The sequence below is a fragment of the Stegostoma tigrinum genome, chromosome 6 (assembly GCF_030684315.1).
Source record: "Stegostoma tigrinum isolate sSteTig4 chromosome 6, sSteTig4.hap1, whole genome shotgun sequence".
NCBI lineage: Eukaryota > Metazoa > Chordata > Chondrichthyes > Orectolobiformes > Stegostomatidae > Stegostoma > Stegostoma tigrinum.
In genome coordinates this window covers 54,369,106-54,386,737 of record NC_081359.1, presented here as the reverse complement: position 1 = coordinate 54,386,737, position 17,632 = coordinate 54,369,106, and the positions used below count along the sequence as shown (strand labels likewise).

At 40.2% G+C, this 17,632-nt stretch overlaps 1 protein-coding gene across 10 annotated transcripts in view; it reads right to left on the bottom strand.

Moving 5' to 3' along the window:
• dlg2 (discs, large homolog 2 (Drosophila)) overlaps window positions 1–17,632 on the bottom strand; it is an 891,501-nt gene that overhangs the window by 498,914 nt on the left and 374,955 nt on the right. For all 10 annotated transcript variants that reach the window (XM_048533248.1, XM_048533245.1, XM_048533246.1 and 7 more), the window contains one exon: window positions 15,321–15,371. In XM_048533248.1, the coding sequence (XP_048389205.1) occupies window positions 15,321–15,371 (51 nt within the window). The remainder of the gene's footprint in view (window positions 1–15,320; window positions 15,372–17,632) is intronic.

Sequence of the window (17,632 nt, the reverse complement as noted above, 5' to 3'; positions counted from 1 at the left end):
TAAAAATTTGACTATGAGGGCATTTGGAAAATTAGGGAAAGCCAACTGCCATCTGAAAAATTTCAGATAACTGCTATGCCAGAGTTAGCATCATTCATATCAGAGAAAACCCATCTAATTAATCAAAAGTACCATGGCATTTTAGCTCAAAGTCCTCATTGAAGAAATTAGAGATAAGTCATCCCTGACAGCTGTATTAATAGAAGAAAAGTGTTTGTGAAAAGATTGAAGATGATAGAATATCCCGGAAAACAGTCTGCGCAAACTTGGAGAGTTAAGTTATAATTTATTGCTTATTATTAATTAGGTTTATAATAGTAGGACTTGTCTTTATTTAAACAGAATTCCAGTAGAATTTAGACAGGTTAGGGAGTAGTTGGTACTCTAGGGGGGTTTGTTGATTTGATTTAGATTAGATTAGATTCCCTACAGTGTGGAAACAGGCCCTTTGACCCAACAAGTCCATACCGCCCCTTGTAGCATCCCAGCCAGACCTATCCCCCTATAACCCACACACCCCTGAACACTACGGGCAATTTAGCATGGCCAATCCACCTCGCGCTTTGTTAGTAATTTGATCATTTGATCATTATTGGGTTACATAAATAAATTGTTTCTTGCTATTGGTAAAGTGGAGATCAAGGATTTTCTTTCTCTTAACCACTCTTTTAATAGATTATGAGGGGAAAGGTGAGTTTCTCTGGGTGTTTAGGGATGATTATTAGATGGGAACTCCTACTCGGTCATAACAGATAATTTTAGTTTAATTAACAGAGGGGTTTGGCCACCGCCTGTTGTAACACTATCAAGCTGCCAAAGAACTACTAAGGTCCAAAGGGGACTGGAATCATTCTTCGGTAGAGGTAAGGCACACTCTGGACAGGTAGATATCATAGAACATAGACCAGTACAGCACAGTATAGGGCCTGTGGCCCACAATGTTGTGCTGACCTATTATCCTACTGACCTCAATCTACCCTGCATACCCTACATTTTACTATCCTCCATGTGCCTATCCAAGAGTCGCTTAAAAGTCTCAAAGTATCTGACTCCACCACCACTGCCAGCAGCACATTCCACACGCCCACCACTCTCTGTATAAAGAACTTACCTCTGGCATCTCCCCTATACCTTCCTCCATATCCTTTGAAACACAAGGTACTCCTCAGGATTATTTAAGCAGACCTGCTTGTGTGTAAAAAGTGCATGATTTCATTGGAACTACTAAATTGCCAAAACTGTCAAAGAAATACAAAACTATCAAAGGGATTAAAATGATAAAGTGGACCTATCAAAACTAGAAGAGGAAACTGTCCAGGATGTCAAAGGATTTTAAAGTAATGCAGCTCATTATTTTTTTTAATTATTCATTCATTGGAGGAGAGATTCACTGGCTAGGCCAGCATTTAGCATCCATCCCTGATTGCCAAGAGGACATTTAAGTGTCAGGCACGTAACTGTGGCTCTGAAGTCACTTGTAGGCCAGACCAGGTAAGGGTGGCAGTTTCCTAGGAAAGGGCAATTAACCTCTCTGGCCACTGTCCCAGCATGTGATGCTCACATCCCTTGAGTGGAGCTGCTAAGTGGCATTTACAATGTGTCTGCAGAACGTAAGTGTGTATAGGTACGGATGCATGGGTAGAAGTCAGTGGGAGCCCCATGCTGATCTCAACTCAGAGGATGGCAGTCTTAAACAGTTTCATTGACACAGCACACACAAAAGCAGGCTGCCTCCATGTCAGACATTGTCGCAGGTGAAGCACTACATAAAGTTCCTGTAAGATTTCACAGAAATTGCAATGATCCCAAAATGTTCACTTACGTGGGCTTTTTGTATTATCAGCAATTACAATATGTTGTAATTGAATTAAAAATTCAGCGTTAGTGAACCCATAAATGCAATGTAGTTCATTGTGATGCAATTCAAGGTCATGACTGTGAGAATCTTGGATGCTACAGAATCTGCAATGGAGGGGCTAAGTCTAGGTATTGAATAAATTATGATTTTATATCGCAGGTATGTTGAGAAAACTCATGTCAGTAAAGCACTAATGGCAGCACTCATTTTTTTTGAACCAAAGTCATTAGACTGGAAATTCCAGAAAACAAAAGCTATCCTTCTCATATGAATTTGGCATGGAAGAAGGTGTTCTGTGTACCCCTGAATCAGCTTGTCTATCTGCTGATTCTTCAGTGGTGCTGTGACAGATCGCTTTTTCTCTGGGTCTCAACCCCTTCATCACCTTCCACCTGTGAGGGTGTAAAATGCTAGTCCTCTTCCATTGACTGTGAAAATGACAGGGGATTTGAACGTCTCTGATACTGGATGCTTCCATGAGCAACGGGTGATCTGTGTGGGATCTTTCAATTATGCACCCATAAATGGACAGTGACCGAACCCCTCTGTGCATGATCACATTGTTCATTTTGTTCCCCTGATGGCAAAGTCAGCCCTACAGCCAGGGCAGTGGATCCAGGAACATAGGTGTCTTCTCTCAGGTGCAGGATGCCATAGGCTACACATGTGGGACTGACAGGGCTGCATCATAATGCTGTGAAATTCATAAACCAGAATGGGTTCCATATAATTAATGGGCAGGTGCTCTGTGATCACTGTTACCACTTCCTGGAGATATGCACCCACTGCCCTGGTAGTTGCCAGAACTCCGACATCCTGCAGCACTTTCAGTATATCTATCGAATTTGGAGGTCCAGATGATTTATAAAGCTAGTTACTACAAGCCAGGCAACATCTGAGGAACAGGAAAGCTGACGTTTCGAGGCTGGGCCCTTCTTCAGAAATGAATGGGTCCAGACCTGAAACGTTAGCTTTCCTGCTCCTCTAATGCTGCCTGGCATACTATGGTCCTCCAGCTCCACACACCTTGTTATTTCAGGCTCCAGCATCGGCAGTTCCTACTATCTCTGCACTACTACTGAGATGTCTTCAGCAATGTTACTGTATTGATTCTTGAAAGGAAGCAACCCCTGTTTATTCCCACATGCAAATACAACTTTTCAATTTGTTCTTTCTTACATTTTCCCGTTGTACAGTAGAAGTTAATGTAATGAACTGCAGGAAGGCTTCACAGTGCTCTCATATTCAAACGTAACTATGTTTTATTTTGTAGGTGTGCTTGGAAAAAAAAATTCATTTATGGGATGTGACGGTGCAGATCCATGGTCCACAAAAGGAATATTCAGCAGACAACCCTAGGGCATGTGGGGATACAAAACAAATCATGCTGAAACTGTCCCAGCCAGATACAGGCTCACCTCCTTAGCTGAAACCTCCAAAGTTTGAGAGTCACAGCAAAGTGGAGGTGTTGCTCCAAGTGTGTGTCGGAATCATAGAGGGAAGGAAGGGTAAGCGGTTTGAGAGAATAGGGTAAGTGAGAACCACTGAAGGAATATGTTGCATGCAATACTGAGAGTGGAAGACAATGCGTCTGAAAAGTGGGAGCAAAAATAGAGTCAGAGTGATGGTGAGGTAGCAAAGAGAACCTGGTGACAATTACCTTTTCAGAACGCAGGAACTAACTAACCTTACTCCTATATAGCTGGGTTTATTTCACAATGTCGTGGGTAGAAACTTAGGACCAAGCTGACAGGATCTGGGATTGTAGTTTCTTCTGCTGGTCCTGGGAAAAAAGGACAGCTCTCCTTGCAACTACGTCTTCCACCAGGACTTCGAGGTCCATACACGTTAGAACTGTGAAGCACCATTCCTGGTTTGTAGGTTTTGAACTGTTACATAGTTGGAATTTTATTGTAGTTCCACTGGTACAAATACTTGAAGGCCACAGCATCATCATGCATATTCACTACTGCTAAGCACAAGATAACATGACAGCAGTACCATGAAGGCATGGTGCATACATAATTAGATAAGCACCATAAAAATCACACAAGAACACCCACTGGAGCTCACAGAGAAAAATTCATAGAATCCCTACAGTGTGGAAACAGGCCCTTCGGCCCAACAAGTCCACACCAATCCTCAGAGCATCCCACCCAGACCCATCCACCTATAATCCACCTAATCTACACATCCCTGAACACTTTCGGCATTTTAGCATGGCCGATCCACGTTGCCTGCACATCTTTGGATTGTGGGTGGAAACCAGAGCACCTGGAGGAAAGCCACGCAGACACAAGGAAAACATGCAAACTCCACACAGACAGTTGCTGAAGGGTGGAATTGAACCTGGGTTCCTGGCGCTGTGAGGCAGCCGTGCTAACCACTGAGCCATTGTGCCACTTCACACAACTTCTCAAAATTGACAAATGTTGCAAATTGTCAGCCCCTTGTGCCTCAAGAATGTAATATTTTGGAAAATAATTTAATTGTAATAAATGTCAGTTGGATTCTTCACTACAACAATATCCACACTCAGTTTCTTAAGTTATGGGAGATAACATAAGCAATGCCGCATCAGAAAAAACACCTTGTTAGATTAGAACTCACATGATTCACTTCTTGCATGACTCCCACCACCTCTTCCAAAATTAATGTGCCTCTTCTCCCACTTGTTAAGAAGTACTTACTAGTTTTAAGTAGGGTAGCCTAGCTTACCTTCTGCTAATTAGTTATAAGTTAAGGTTTCTATTGATGCTAGCAATCAATAAATATCACAGTCAGTGCTAGATGCAAGCAGCAATCATTAAAACACTGTGCTACCTCCTATTTACATCACACATCTCCGTGCTTGTTTTGAGGACTAGCCAATTTAGCCCTTAGATTTAAGGTATGCAAATAGTTAAAGCTATTTTTATAGTTAAAGGCTATAGTCTCCACCACAAGGTGATCAGCATTCTATTTTTAGAACAATCCTTTCTGGGCTCGGCAAGGATTAAAATAAACTATATGCAAATAAAACTAATGAAGAGTGCACCCTTCCCTGTTCTTCTCTGACTATGCAGAATTGCAGTCACTGCCTCAATGACATTGGGGAAAAAAATAGAAACAACAGCACTGTAAATCTTTCAGGTCAAATATTTTCAGTCTTTTATCATACTTATCAATAATAATTTTTATGACCATGAAAGAAGTTTATTTTCCACCAGTAGTCTCAGCTTCTTTCCCACACCAATATTTTCTAAGTTATTTTTCTATCTTTTTCATGGTTTCTTTTTCAATCTTTGTTTATCTCCAACAGACTTTTTCCTTTTTTTCACCTCCTTCTTTTGCATGCCTCTTAATGTATGTATTTGTTGCACAAATTCACAGACTGAGATAAAGGATTTTAAGCTACTACCATTTAAAAGAGCATGATGGAATCAAACTAATATTAGACAGAGGTAGTTTTCAGAATCATGCACAGGAAAAGGTGTGTAACTCAAGCTGTGAAGGATAGGCAGAAATGTTGTGGCCCGTGAAGGAAAGGCAGAGTTTGGGAGCATTTAGATGAGTCCGAAAGTGGTCAGGCAGGGGATCAAATTTGAGCATTTTGGTATGAGCTGAGTGGAATCGCTTGGTATGAGAAAAACTTATTCTAGCCAGGAGGTCAGACCCACATATGGCATCCTAGGGACTGGAATTTGTTAATACTGTTGGGTAATAGGCAAAGGGAGCTCATGGAACTATTGCATCAAGGCTTGAATCAGTTTGATTATAACAGTATGCAAAATCAGGAGGGAGGCAATTGCACTTGATGATGAGCCACGGAAACATTCTATTAATATCTCTCATTTTACTTCCTCCCTTTTCCCCCTGCTCTGTGTTGTGTAAGGATGAAAGTGGCAAGGATTAACGGTATGGAGTGTCTTAAGCACCATCCACTATGACAGACTTGGTAGTGGAAAAGCTAATGGTTACAAAGGAATAAGACCTATTATTCATGCATGAAGATATCAAGAACTAGAGGAGACAGATTTAAAGTAAATGGCAAAGAAGCAAGGCAACATGAGGAAAATATTTTCACGTGATGGACGATCGAGGTCTATGGGACAGTGGTTCAATTGAGGCATCGTCTTACTTTTAATCTTTTTCATTATTTAGAAAGATCCAGATTTATTTGTTTTTATTTTTTCTACTCCTTACAATTACCATGATTAAAACCACCTCATCTTTAAAATTTTGATCACTGTTCAGTTAGATTTGCCTGCACATTTTTAATACCAAATTGTCTGTGCTAGATCTATTCTTACCCCAATGAAGCTGACTGCAAAATTAACAATTCATAATTCTCAATCATTCCCTGTTGTTTTTCTCTATTGTTTCTTTGTTCTAACCAAATAGAGTTAGTCCTTAAACATTCTGGAAGCTCTCTCTCCAGCACTGCAATACTTTCCTTCATTAAAACTGCCATATATATTTCTTCACTATTGTTCCTGTACATCTTGTATCCAGAAATAATTACATTTCATCATGCAGTCCTGTCCTTTTTTGAACCGGGTTTCTGTTACTGCCACAACATCTCAGTTCCAAGTACTTAATCTCCACCAGTAGTTCACTAAATGTTACTTAGGGCCTATTCATATACATGCACAGTAATCTTATGACTCTATTGCAATCCCTCTTACTTTCACCCTAACTATTACTTAAGTATTTTCTACTTTAAAGCTATCTGGATTTCCTGACTTTCTATGCATCTCGGTAGACCTCTCGATCATTACTTCCTAGTCCCCAAGTTAGTCTAAATTCTCCACAACAACATTAGCAAATCATCCCACAAAGTAACTGGTCCCAACTTGGGCCTTCATAGATTTAATCTCCCTATAATGGGTGCCAATGTTGTCAAAAACTGAAGCCCTCTCTCTTCCATTGTTTCCGTAACTACTCTTTCATCTGCACTGTCATCCTACTTCTGTGCTCGTGTTTGGTAAGGAGTATACATAGAGTCAAGAGTAATCCAGTGATTATTTCCTTTGACGTTAACATTACTCTCCAAACTTTGACTACAGGAATGCATCCTTTTTTCTCTATGTAATTAATATTAAAATGGAGCACAACCACTGGTTGTTCAGTGAAAGGAGTCAATTTGGTTCAGAGTTAAAGGTTTAACTATTTAGCCAATAATAATGAAAGCTAGCCAAAGTATGTGGGAACTAACAAATAATGCATCCAGATTGTCAATGTTACTAGTGAGAAGCTGCATTATCATACAGTCACAAAGCACAGTAACACCCTTTGGTCCAAACATAATCCTAAACTAACCTAGTCCCACCTGCCTGCTCCTGGCCCATATCCCTCGAAACCTCTCCTTTTCAAATATCCATCCAAACATCTTTTAAATGTTGTAATTGTACCCGCATCCACCACTTCACCACAAAGTTCATTCCACATGTGAACCACTGTCTATGTAAACAAATGAAGTCTTTTATGTCTTTTTTAAATCTCTCTCCTCTCACCTTAAAAATGTGCCCATTGTTTTTAAATTTTGCCCTCTTAGGGAAAAGACGACTACCATCAATTCTATCTACATCTCTCATTATTTTATAAACTTCTATCGGTTCACCTCACAACTTGCCACGCTCCACTGAAAAAGTCCCAGCCTATCCAGCCTTTCCAAATGCGGCAGCTCTTTTGGTAAACTCTTATGAAGCAGCTTGATAATATCCTTCCTATAACTGGGTGACCAGAACTGGACACAGTACTCCAGAAGAGTACTCACCAATGTCCTGTACAATGTCAACACAACATCCCAACTTCTGTACTCAAAGGAGTCAACAAAGGCAAGTGTGCCAAACACCTTTATCAAAGGCCTTGGGTGAGGAACAGACAGTGCCTACAAAGACTATGTCAAAAGTCACATGACACCAGGTTATAGTCCAACTATATATTTGAAATCTCAAGCTTTTGGAGCACTGCCCCTTCATCAGGAGCACCTTACGAAGGGTAGCACTCCAAAAGCTTGTCTTGACAAATAAATCTATTTGACTATAGCCTGGTGTCATGTGAATTTTGACCTTGTCCACCCCAGTCCAACATCAGCGCTTCTCTACAAAAATTATGGGAGACAAAGATGATATGGGACACAGGGATAATGAAGCATGGGAATTGTAATATGCTTGCTGTAATCTGGGTAAAGTATGAAAGCATTCTGTAACTCAGCAGGGTGAACTTTGACTAAATCCCACTCCCCCACTACCCAATGGCACTAAAGTTGATCTCCATAACAGCAATTGAAAAAAAAAATTACTTGTTTCCCCAGAGTCTTCTTTCAATTTGTCATTGTCACCTATCAAAAAAACTATCCCCTCTCAGGATGCTCTGTAGGCACTCACTTATATTCTTGATCCTGATACAAGAATGACAATATTACATCTGGAATTGTTGTGCAGATTTTCCTGTGTTCCCAAATTTTTGATTACCAAACACTACCAATCTTCCATTCTTTCTTCATGTGCCTGTGTAAGTTGAGTCAGTCATGATGCCAGTGTCTTGGCTCTGGCAACACTTAAAATAATTATCCAAGTCAGCTGTATTCAGGAATAAATGCTGGTTGTTAGTGAGATGCAAGTGGAGGATTTCAACACAACTTGATTGGTCCTCTGGTACATCTCCCCTCTTCTTCCTACATATTTTTAAGCTGCAGGGTACCCTTAACATCCCTCTGAAATAGCATAGCAAGCCACTGAGCTCAACAGTTGCTGGTCATGCCAGCAATGCCCACGCATCATGAAAGAAATAAAACAAAAACACATCTATAAAATGTTATATGTTATGTCCGCACCTACACAGGCCCCAAACCCCACCTCTTCCTCCGTTACATTGATGACTGTATCAACGCCGCCTCTTGCTCCCCAGAGTAGCTCGAACAGTTCATCCACTTCACCAACATCTTCCACCCCAACTTCAAGTTCACCTGGGCCATCTCCAACACATCCCTCACCTTCCTGGATCTCTCAGTCTCCATCTCAGGCAACCAGCTTGTAACTGATGTCCATTTCAAGCCCACCGACTCCCACAGCTACCTAGAATACACCTCCTCCCACCTACCCTCCTGCAAAAATTCCATCCCCTATTCCCAATTCTCCGCCTCCGCCGCATCTGCTCCAGGATGAGGCATTCCACTCCCGCACATCCCAGATGTCCAAGTTCTTCAAGGACTGCAACATTCCCCCCCACAGTGGTCGAGAACGCCCTTGACCGCATCTCCCACATTTCCCGCAACACATCCCTCACACCCCGCCCTCCCCCCGCCACAACCTCCCAAAGAGGATCCCCCTCGTTCTCACACACCACCCCACCAACCTCCGGATACAACGCATCATCCTCCGACACTTCCGCCATCTACAATCCGACCCCACCACCCAAGACATTTTTCCATCCCCACCATTGTCTGCTTTCATCCCACCTCCTCGACCTGTCCGTCTTCCCTGGACTGACCTATCCCCTCCCTACCTCCCCACCTATACTCTCCTCTCCACCTATCTTCTTTTCTCTCCATCTTCGGTCCGCCTCCCCCTCTCTCCCTATTTCTTCCAGAACCCTCACCCCAACTCCCTCTCTGATGAAGGGTCTAGGCCCGAAATGTCAGCTTTTGTGCTCCTGAGATGCTGCTTGGCCTGCTGTGTTCATCCAGCTTCACACTTTATCATCTTGGATTCTCCAGCATCTGCAGTTCCCATTATCTCTTATAAAATGTTATCTGATATTTTGTGGATGTCTTACAGTGTTGCCAGCTGCTGCTCACATTCCAAAATCTGAGACTTAAACTGCTGCAGCTGAATACACTTCCTGCACGTGACTATCCAGATCAATCAGAAGCATCTTAGAATTGTTTTCTTTCGAGCAGAGAAGGTTGAGGGGAGCCTGAGAAAAGTGTATAAGATAATGCGAGGCATGGACAGGGCAATTAGAAAGTAGCTGTTTCCCTTTGTTGAAAGGTAAATAACATGGGGCATAATTTTAAGGTGAAAGAAAGGAAGCATAGACGGGTTTTGTGGAAAAGTCTTTTCACCCAGAGGGTGTTGGGGATCTGGAATGTACTGCCTGGGAGTGTACTGAGGCTGGTAAACACATAACCTTTAAAAAAAAGTGTCAGAGATAATAGGAACTGCAGATGCTGGAGAATCCAAGATAACAAGGTGCACAGCTGGATGAACACAGCAGGTTAAGCAGCATCATAGGAGCAGGAAGGCTGACGTTTCGGGCCTAGATGCTTCATCAGAAATACGTTTCTGATGAAGGATCTAGGCCCGAGACATCAGCCTTCTTGCTCCTATGATGCTGCTTGACCTGCTGTGTTCATCCAGCTGTGCACCTTGTTATCTTGGATTCTCCAGCATCTGCAGTTCCTATTATCTCTGACACTTTTTTTTAAAGGTTATGTGTTTACCAGCCTCAGTACACTCCCAGGCAGTACATTCCAGATCCCCAACACCCTCTGGGTGAAAAGACTTTTCCACAAAACCCGTCTATGCTTCCTTTCTTTCACCTTAAAATTATGCCCCATGTTATTTACCTTTCAACAAAGGGAAACAGCTACTTTCTAATTGCCCTGTCCATGCCTCGCATTATCTTATACACTTTTCTCAGGCTCCCCTCAACCTTCTCTGCTCGAAAGAAAACAATTCTAAGATGCTTCTGATTGATCTGGATAGTCACGTGCAGGAAGTGTATTCAGCTGCAGCAGTTTAAGTCTCAGATTTTGGAATGTGAGCAGCAGCTGGCAACACTGTAAGACATCCACAAAATATCAGATAACATTTTATAAGAGATAATAGGAACTGCAGATGCTGGAGAATCCAAGATAACAAGGTGCACAGCTGGATGAACACAGCAGGTTAAGCAGCATCATAGGAGCAGGAAGGCTGACGTTTCGGGCCTAGATGCTTCATCAGAAATACGTTTCTGATGAAGGATCTAGGCCCGAGACATCAGCCTTCTTGCTCCTATGATGCTGCTTGACCTGCTGTGTTCATCCATCTCTACACCTTGTTACTTTTAAAAGTACTTGGACGAGCACTTGAAATGTCATGGGCTTAGTGCTGGAAAGTAGGACTGGTGTACAGTTAGTGTAGCTTTAGTGGTATAGACTTGATGGGCTGAAGGGCCTCTTCTTTATGATTCTATGATTTCCACGTTTGAGGATTCACAGTCCAAAGATCCATGCTGCCCTGCATCTATTATTAAAAAATGAAAATTATTACTCGACAAGAGATCCATCAGCTACTCAGCAATCAGCTGCTGCTCTTTTCTTGAGGTGACATTATTTACAGACAGCTTAGCTGAAATATTTGACTTAACCGTAAATATCCAAATATATTCAATTTTAATGAAAACTTTAAACCTATTTAATTTTACTATTCCTTTGTTATTAACTTTAAAATCTAATTAAAAAAACTCACTCCACATCAGTCCTTGTCCTATGATATCACTTCACTTCAGAAACAGCTCAATCCCACATAATTCTTCCAGTTCAGGTTGCCATTCTATATAAATCTCCGTTCTCTATCCTTAACACCCACTGGTTTTAAATGTCTGATTGTCTTTGTTTTCCCAATTTTCCAGCTCCCATTTTATTTCAGTGAGCTAATTTAGAAAAGGAGAAAAAGTTACTGACTAACCAATGCTTCCCCACGTTATGCTTACATTGCATTTTTGTCCATAGTTTGATCTGTCTCTCACTGACTCTCACGCTTTTAGCTTTGGGACTTCAACATTGTTTCCTTTCAGGCGAACCCTACCTTCCGCTGACATTCCACAGCTGTTTTTGATTGTGGATTCCTGAATTTGTTCTTCTCAAGCTAACTCTGAGTCCCACTGACTCCATGCACTGTCTTTAACCATGAATCCCTGAAACTGCCCTCATACAGGTTATCTGTTATTGCTATAGGTATTCCTCATTGTACTATTTTGGCCCCAAACATAATCATTGGCTTCATCGGTGATCTTTCTGTGAACATAAAAGTCAGAAATGGGATTGTTTACAGATGATTACAAGTTATTCAGGTCGACTCCCAAACCTCAGATAATGAAGAGTATGCTCAAGGGCACCAAATCCTCGACAACGCTCAGCTGATGACTGATAACTGGCAAGCAACATTCATGCCATATAATTGCCGGGTAATGGTTATCTCCAACACGGGAAAATTATTAACCACTTCTCTTTGATGTTTAGTGTCATTACCAACAACACTGGAGCTCGTTGGTGGGGTAGCAGAGAGAAATGACATGGAGGAGCTCATGGAGGAATAGAACTGAGAGTGGGAAGTGGGTTGGAATGCAATGGGAAGGGGGAATGGGGAATGGAAATGACATAGAAAGAAGAGGTGGGATGAGGATTCTAATGAAAAGGGTAAAAGGAATGGGATGGGAATGACATGAGAATAATGAAATGCCATGGAATTGAGAACTTTTTTTAAAAAAGTAATACTGTAGTAAAGGTCATCATTTCATCACACACAATTTGTAGGTCTCTGCTGGTAAATGATTAATTCAGTTTACATTCTATTAAACAAATCTCCGGGTGAGGTTCTCCAATTTATTATGGCTTTATATAGAATAACCTAAATTTTCAGGCTCCCAGGTGAGGGAGGATGAAGTAGCTTCCCTCCTTTATTTATTTGATCCCACAGTTGGTTACAACAAGAATAATTTGGAAAGAATCCCATTCCTTGTGGATGCCGTGCTCCTAGACTAAATGAATTAAGGTTTTAAAATGTAACCGGGCCTTCCTTAATTCATGCAAGAGGAAGTCCTAAATATAATAAAAACTAATAACACACACTAACCCACATATTAGAAATGAGAGGCGGGTCCACACACTTAAAATGATCAATTTCTGAGTTTTGTGAAGAGTAGAGGATTGGATATTGTGGCCTTAATATTCAGAACCACTGGCAGCTTCAGCATTGGTAACGTGAGCAGTCGATTCCAAGATTCTTGACTTTACAGGTTAGCTGAAATTCTTTGTTATGTATCCTTTCAACAGTGATGGCCAAACAGCACTCAGAGCAATATTAAATCTTTTCATTTTTACCTGCAGTGCTGGAGTGTTTGATGGCTCTCTTTAGGCTGTGAACTTTACGGCACACGAGACAACTAACACACAGTCTAAGGATTTCAGCTGGATTTTAAAACCTGTTTTTTGTAAACATAAAAATGCCTTTTGACTCAAGCTCACTAAAATATAACACATAGGAGATATTTTCCTACTTAGAGAAGGTAATGAAATTGCTTTGTACTTTGTCTTTTGGAAGTCCCACTCATTGAATTTTCTTTGGTAACCTACACTGAATGATATTTCAGGGATTCACACAGACAATCATGTGGTAGGTGGAGCCTTGCATTCCTCCAAGTTACGTTATGAGCCAGGTTTGGCTTGCAGATTTTGTTTAAAACAATGACACGTACTAGTTCACTTTGTCTGTTACATAATTCAAGGCTCCGATCAATCACCCATGATAATTTAGTTTCATTGATCTACTTTTCTTCCCTACCTTTTATGATACTATAAACTTTGCAACTTTTATAACTGTTCATGGATTGAAAGAATCAGCAATGGTTCTTTCTGAAATAAACTGTTTCTCAAGATGAAAGGGGCAAGGAAAAATATGTTATAAAAGTAATAAGTGAATAAACCATCTTTGGGAAGAAGCAACATACACAATCTGTTTCTGGGAGGCAGGAGATAATAACTGCTTGATAACCTGCTGCCTGGTGACAAATGAGCAATTAAGATTGTGTGGAGAAGAAATATTCTGAAGTAAAGGGTGAATTGCAGGAAAAGTTATGTTTTAAACAGATAACTAACCCCAAATGGAACAAAGAATAGGACTGTTACTGCTGATAAGAAGGCAAGCTACAGATTTGAGGCCTCCAAAAGTATAATCAATGATGGGATGAATGAATTTAGTGAATCATCAATAATGTCACACTACAAACTTAAAATATAGAAAATTATATAACAATCCAACACCAGAACAACTCAATAGCAGAACATTGAAGAACAACACTGCATAAGGATCAAACTCTGGACACTTCCAGAGACACCACTAATAGAATCTGACTAGGATTCTATCATTAATTAGGAAGTAGCCAAGTTGAGTTGTGAGGCTTAACTTGCTTGCTTGAGGCATCTTATTTTGGTTGTTGCATGTAATAAAGTTTAAATCATTGTTTCAGTACTTGATTGTGATGTTTCTTAATAAGTAGGCAAATTAAAGGTAACTCATCATGATTTACCCGTAATATTTCTTCACTTCTTTGTTAATCTCATTCACATTCCTTTTTTGTCACTCTCTTTTATTGTCCATGCGCTTTTTCTTTAGTTTCAATTTTACCATTATTTCTTTATTCTCCTGTGGTATTTCATTATCAACTAGTTTTTTTTTCTGAAATTTAATACCAGTTTTAAAAATGATTTCCCATGACCATCTAATCACTATATAACTCTTTTTCTTCAATTTTCCGTCCCCAGTCCCTTCAAAATTATCACCTTTTACTTGTATTTTCGGTCTTTATCTTTTGTCTTTCTCAATCTTTATTTTAAACCTTATTATGTTTTGATAGCTATTGTTTAACAAGTTCACAATGTTAATACCTTTTACCTGCATTGGTTCACTACCCATCAGTCAAAACAGCAGTAATTCCTTTCTCTGTGATTAATGAAAAATCACTTTTGATTTGACACAACTCCACAAATGTACTTGTTGTTCAGTATTTGGTATAGTATAACCACAATCCAGTGAAGTTGAGATTTATTTATTCTACTTCAATTTGGTGATGCTTAGTAATAAATTCATAGTTTATTTGCAAGTGTTATTATTCAATCGGTGTTGGACATTTGGTGATCTGTAATAAGCACAAATGAACAACCATTTTACAAGATAATAAAATGTGAGGCTGGATGAACACAGCAGGCCAAGCAGCATCTCAGGAGCACAAAAGCTGACGTTTCGGGCCTAGACCCTTCATCAGAGCTATTTTACAATATTAATTATCAAAGGAATTGCATGAACTTAAATTATTGTAGAGCTTCATGCATTCTTCAAATCCTGCCCCAGCACAATTAACTAAAGTCATCATTGCAAAGGAGGAGCAAATTACTGCAGATACTGGAATCTGAACTGAAAAAAAAGTTCACTTCATCTCTGATGAAGAATCGTCTAGACTCAAAACATTAACTTGTTTTCTCTCCCTGGATGTTGTCTGACCCGCTATGATTGCTGGCATTTTTTTGTTTTCATTTTCATGAAGGGTTTGTAAAAGGATTAATTACATCTACATAAATACATAATTAATTGAGTTGCAGAAGTGCCTAGGCAACAAAGCCTAAATTGGATGTCAACCCATGTTCCAAAAAAATACAGAGGATACAAACTACAGAGAATAGACAAGTATAAGCGGAACCTTTTTTTAAACTTACCCGTTCTAATGTGATTTCTTCAAATTCATATTCTATTTCTGTTCCATTAACCTAAATATCAAGAACAAAAGAAACTAATTGGAGAAATCAGTTTAAAATGAAAACAGAAATATTTTGCAGTTATACCAGTCACAGCATTGAGAAATTGAGGTCAACCAACCTCTGGTACATGTATTCTAAAATTCACACTCTTCTCAAGATCTGCAACATACTCAAGATACACAAATAATTACAAACATGTCTTCCATGTGTTTTGGCAGCAGCTATTCGGACCTCAACTGAAATACTACACATGTGGTATAAAGTTGATATGTTTTGTAATAACGTTTAAAGAAAATACAGTGGGCCTTTATCTCTGGTGGTAATCCAGGGTCTGATGAATGAATGGATTAAAATTGGCATATGCATAAAAAGAGAATCCTCTTGCTTACTATTAATACATTAGCAAAGAAAGAACAGCTCCACCATTGTCGTAAGAACTTAAGAAATTGGAGCAGGAGTGGTCCATCTGGCCCATCTAGCCTGCTCCACCATTCAATAAGATCATGGCTGAACTTTTTTAAGGATTCAGTTCCACTTACCTGCCATTCACCATAACCCTTAATTCGTTTAATGTTCAAAAATCCAGCTTTTCTTGCCTTGAAAACATTCAACAAGGTAGCGTCAATTGTTTCACTGGCAGGAAATTCCACAGATTCATAACACTTCGGACGAAGAAGTTTTTCCTCAACTTACTCCTCAATCTGCTTCCCTTATTTTGAGGCTATGTCCCTAGTTCTGGTTCCAACTGCCAGTGGAAACAACCTCCCTGCTTCTACCTTATCTATTCCTTTTATAATTTTATATGTTTCGACAAATCCTGCCTCATTCTTCGAAATTCCAATCAGTATCCTCCCAGTCTCCTCACTCTCTGCTCATAAGCCAACTCTATCAATTCTGGAATCAGCCAAGTGAACTTCCTCTGCACCCCCTTCAGCACATCCTTTCTTGAGTAAGGAGACCAAAACTGTACACAACACTGAATTCCAGATGTGGCCTCACCAGCACATTATACAGATGCAGCATAACCTTCCTGTCTTTGAACCGTATCCCTCTAGAAATGAAGGACATTATTCAATTTGCCTTCTTAATTACCTGCTGCACCTGCAAACCAACTTATTGTGATTCGTGTACAAGGACACCCAGGTCCCTCTGTGCTGCAGCATGCTGCAATTTTTAATCATTCAAATAATAATCTATTTTGGTGTTATTCCTATCAAAGTGATGACCTCATATTTGCCAAAATTGTCCTCCATCTGCCATATCCCTGCCCACTCACTTAACCTACCTATATCCCTTTGCAGACATTCAGAGTGTCTTCTGCACACTTTGCTCTACGACTTACCCTAGTGTCATCTGCAAACTTTAACACACTATAGTTGGTCGCCAACTCTAAAATCATCTATGTAAATTGAAAATAATTGCAGTGCCAACAATGATCCCTGAGGCACACTACTAATCACTAATCGCCAATCAGAGAAACACCCATTTTTCCTCACTTTTTGCTTTCTGTTAGTTAACCAACCTTCTATCCATGCTAATACATTATCCATGATGCCATACACATTTATCTTATTGAGCAGCCTTTTGTGTGGCACCTTACCAAATGCCTTCTGGAAATCCAGATACACACATCCACCAGTACCCTATTGTCCACCGTGCTCTTAATGTCCTCAAAGAATTCCAGGAAACGAATTAAACATGACCTGCCTTTCATTAACACATGCTGGGCTGCCCAATGGGGTCGGTGCTCACCGTGGAAGACACAAATAATTTGCCAATAAATGGGACAAATTCCATCCAGAATGTCTCAATATTTCTTCCCCGATGATAGATCCATACATTTTCCCCACTATAGAACTTAAGCTAATGGGCCTATAGTTAGCCGCCTTTTGTCTACCTCTTTGTTAAAACAGGGGAGTGGCATTTGCTGTTTTCCAACCTGCCAGAACCGCCCCAGAATCCATTGAATTTTGATAAATTACCACAAGTGCATTTGCTATTCCCCTGCCATCTCTTTTATACCCTTTGATGTATTCCATCAGGGCCAGGAGGTTCCTTGTCATCAATTATTGGCAAATTATTTGTGTCTTCCACGGTGAGCACCGACACAAAATATCTGTTCAATGTCTCAGCTATTTCCTCATTTCCCATTATTAAATACCCCCTTTCATTCCCTAAAGGACCAATGTTTTCCTTAACCATTCTTTTTCATTTCATCTATTCAGAAAAATGTTTGCTATCTATTTTACATTCTGAGTTGGTTTACTCTC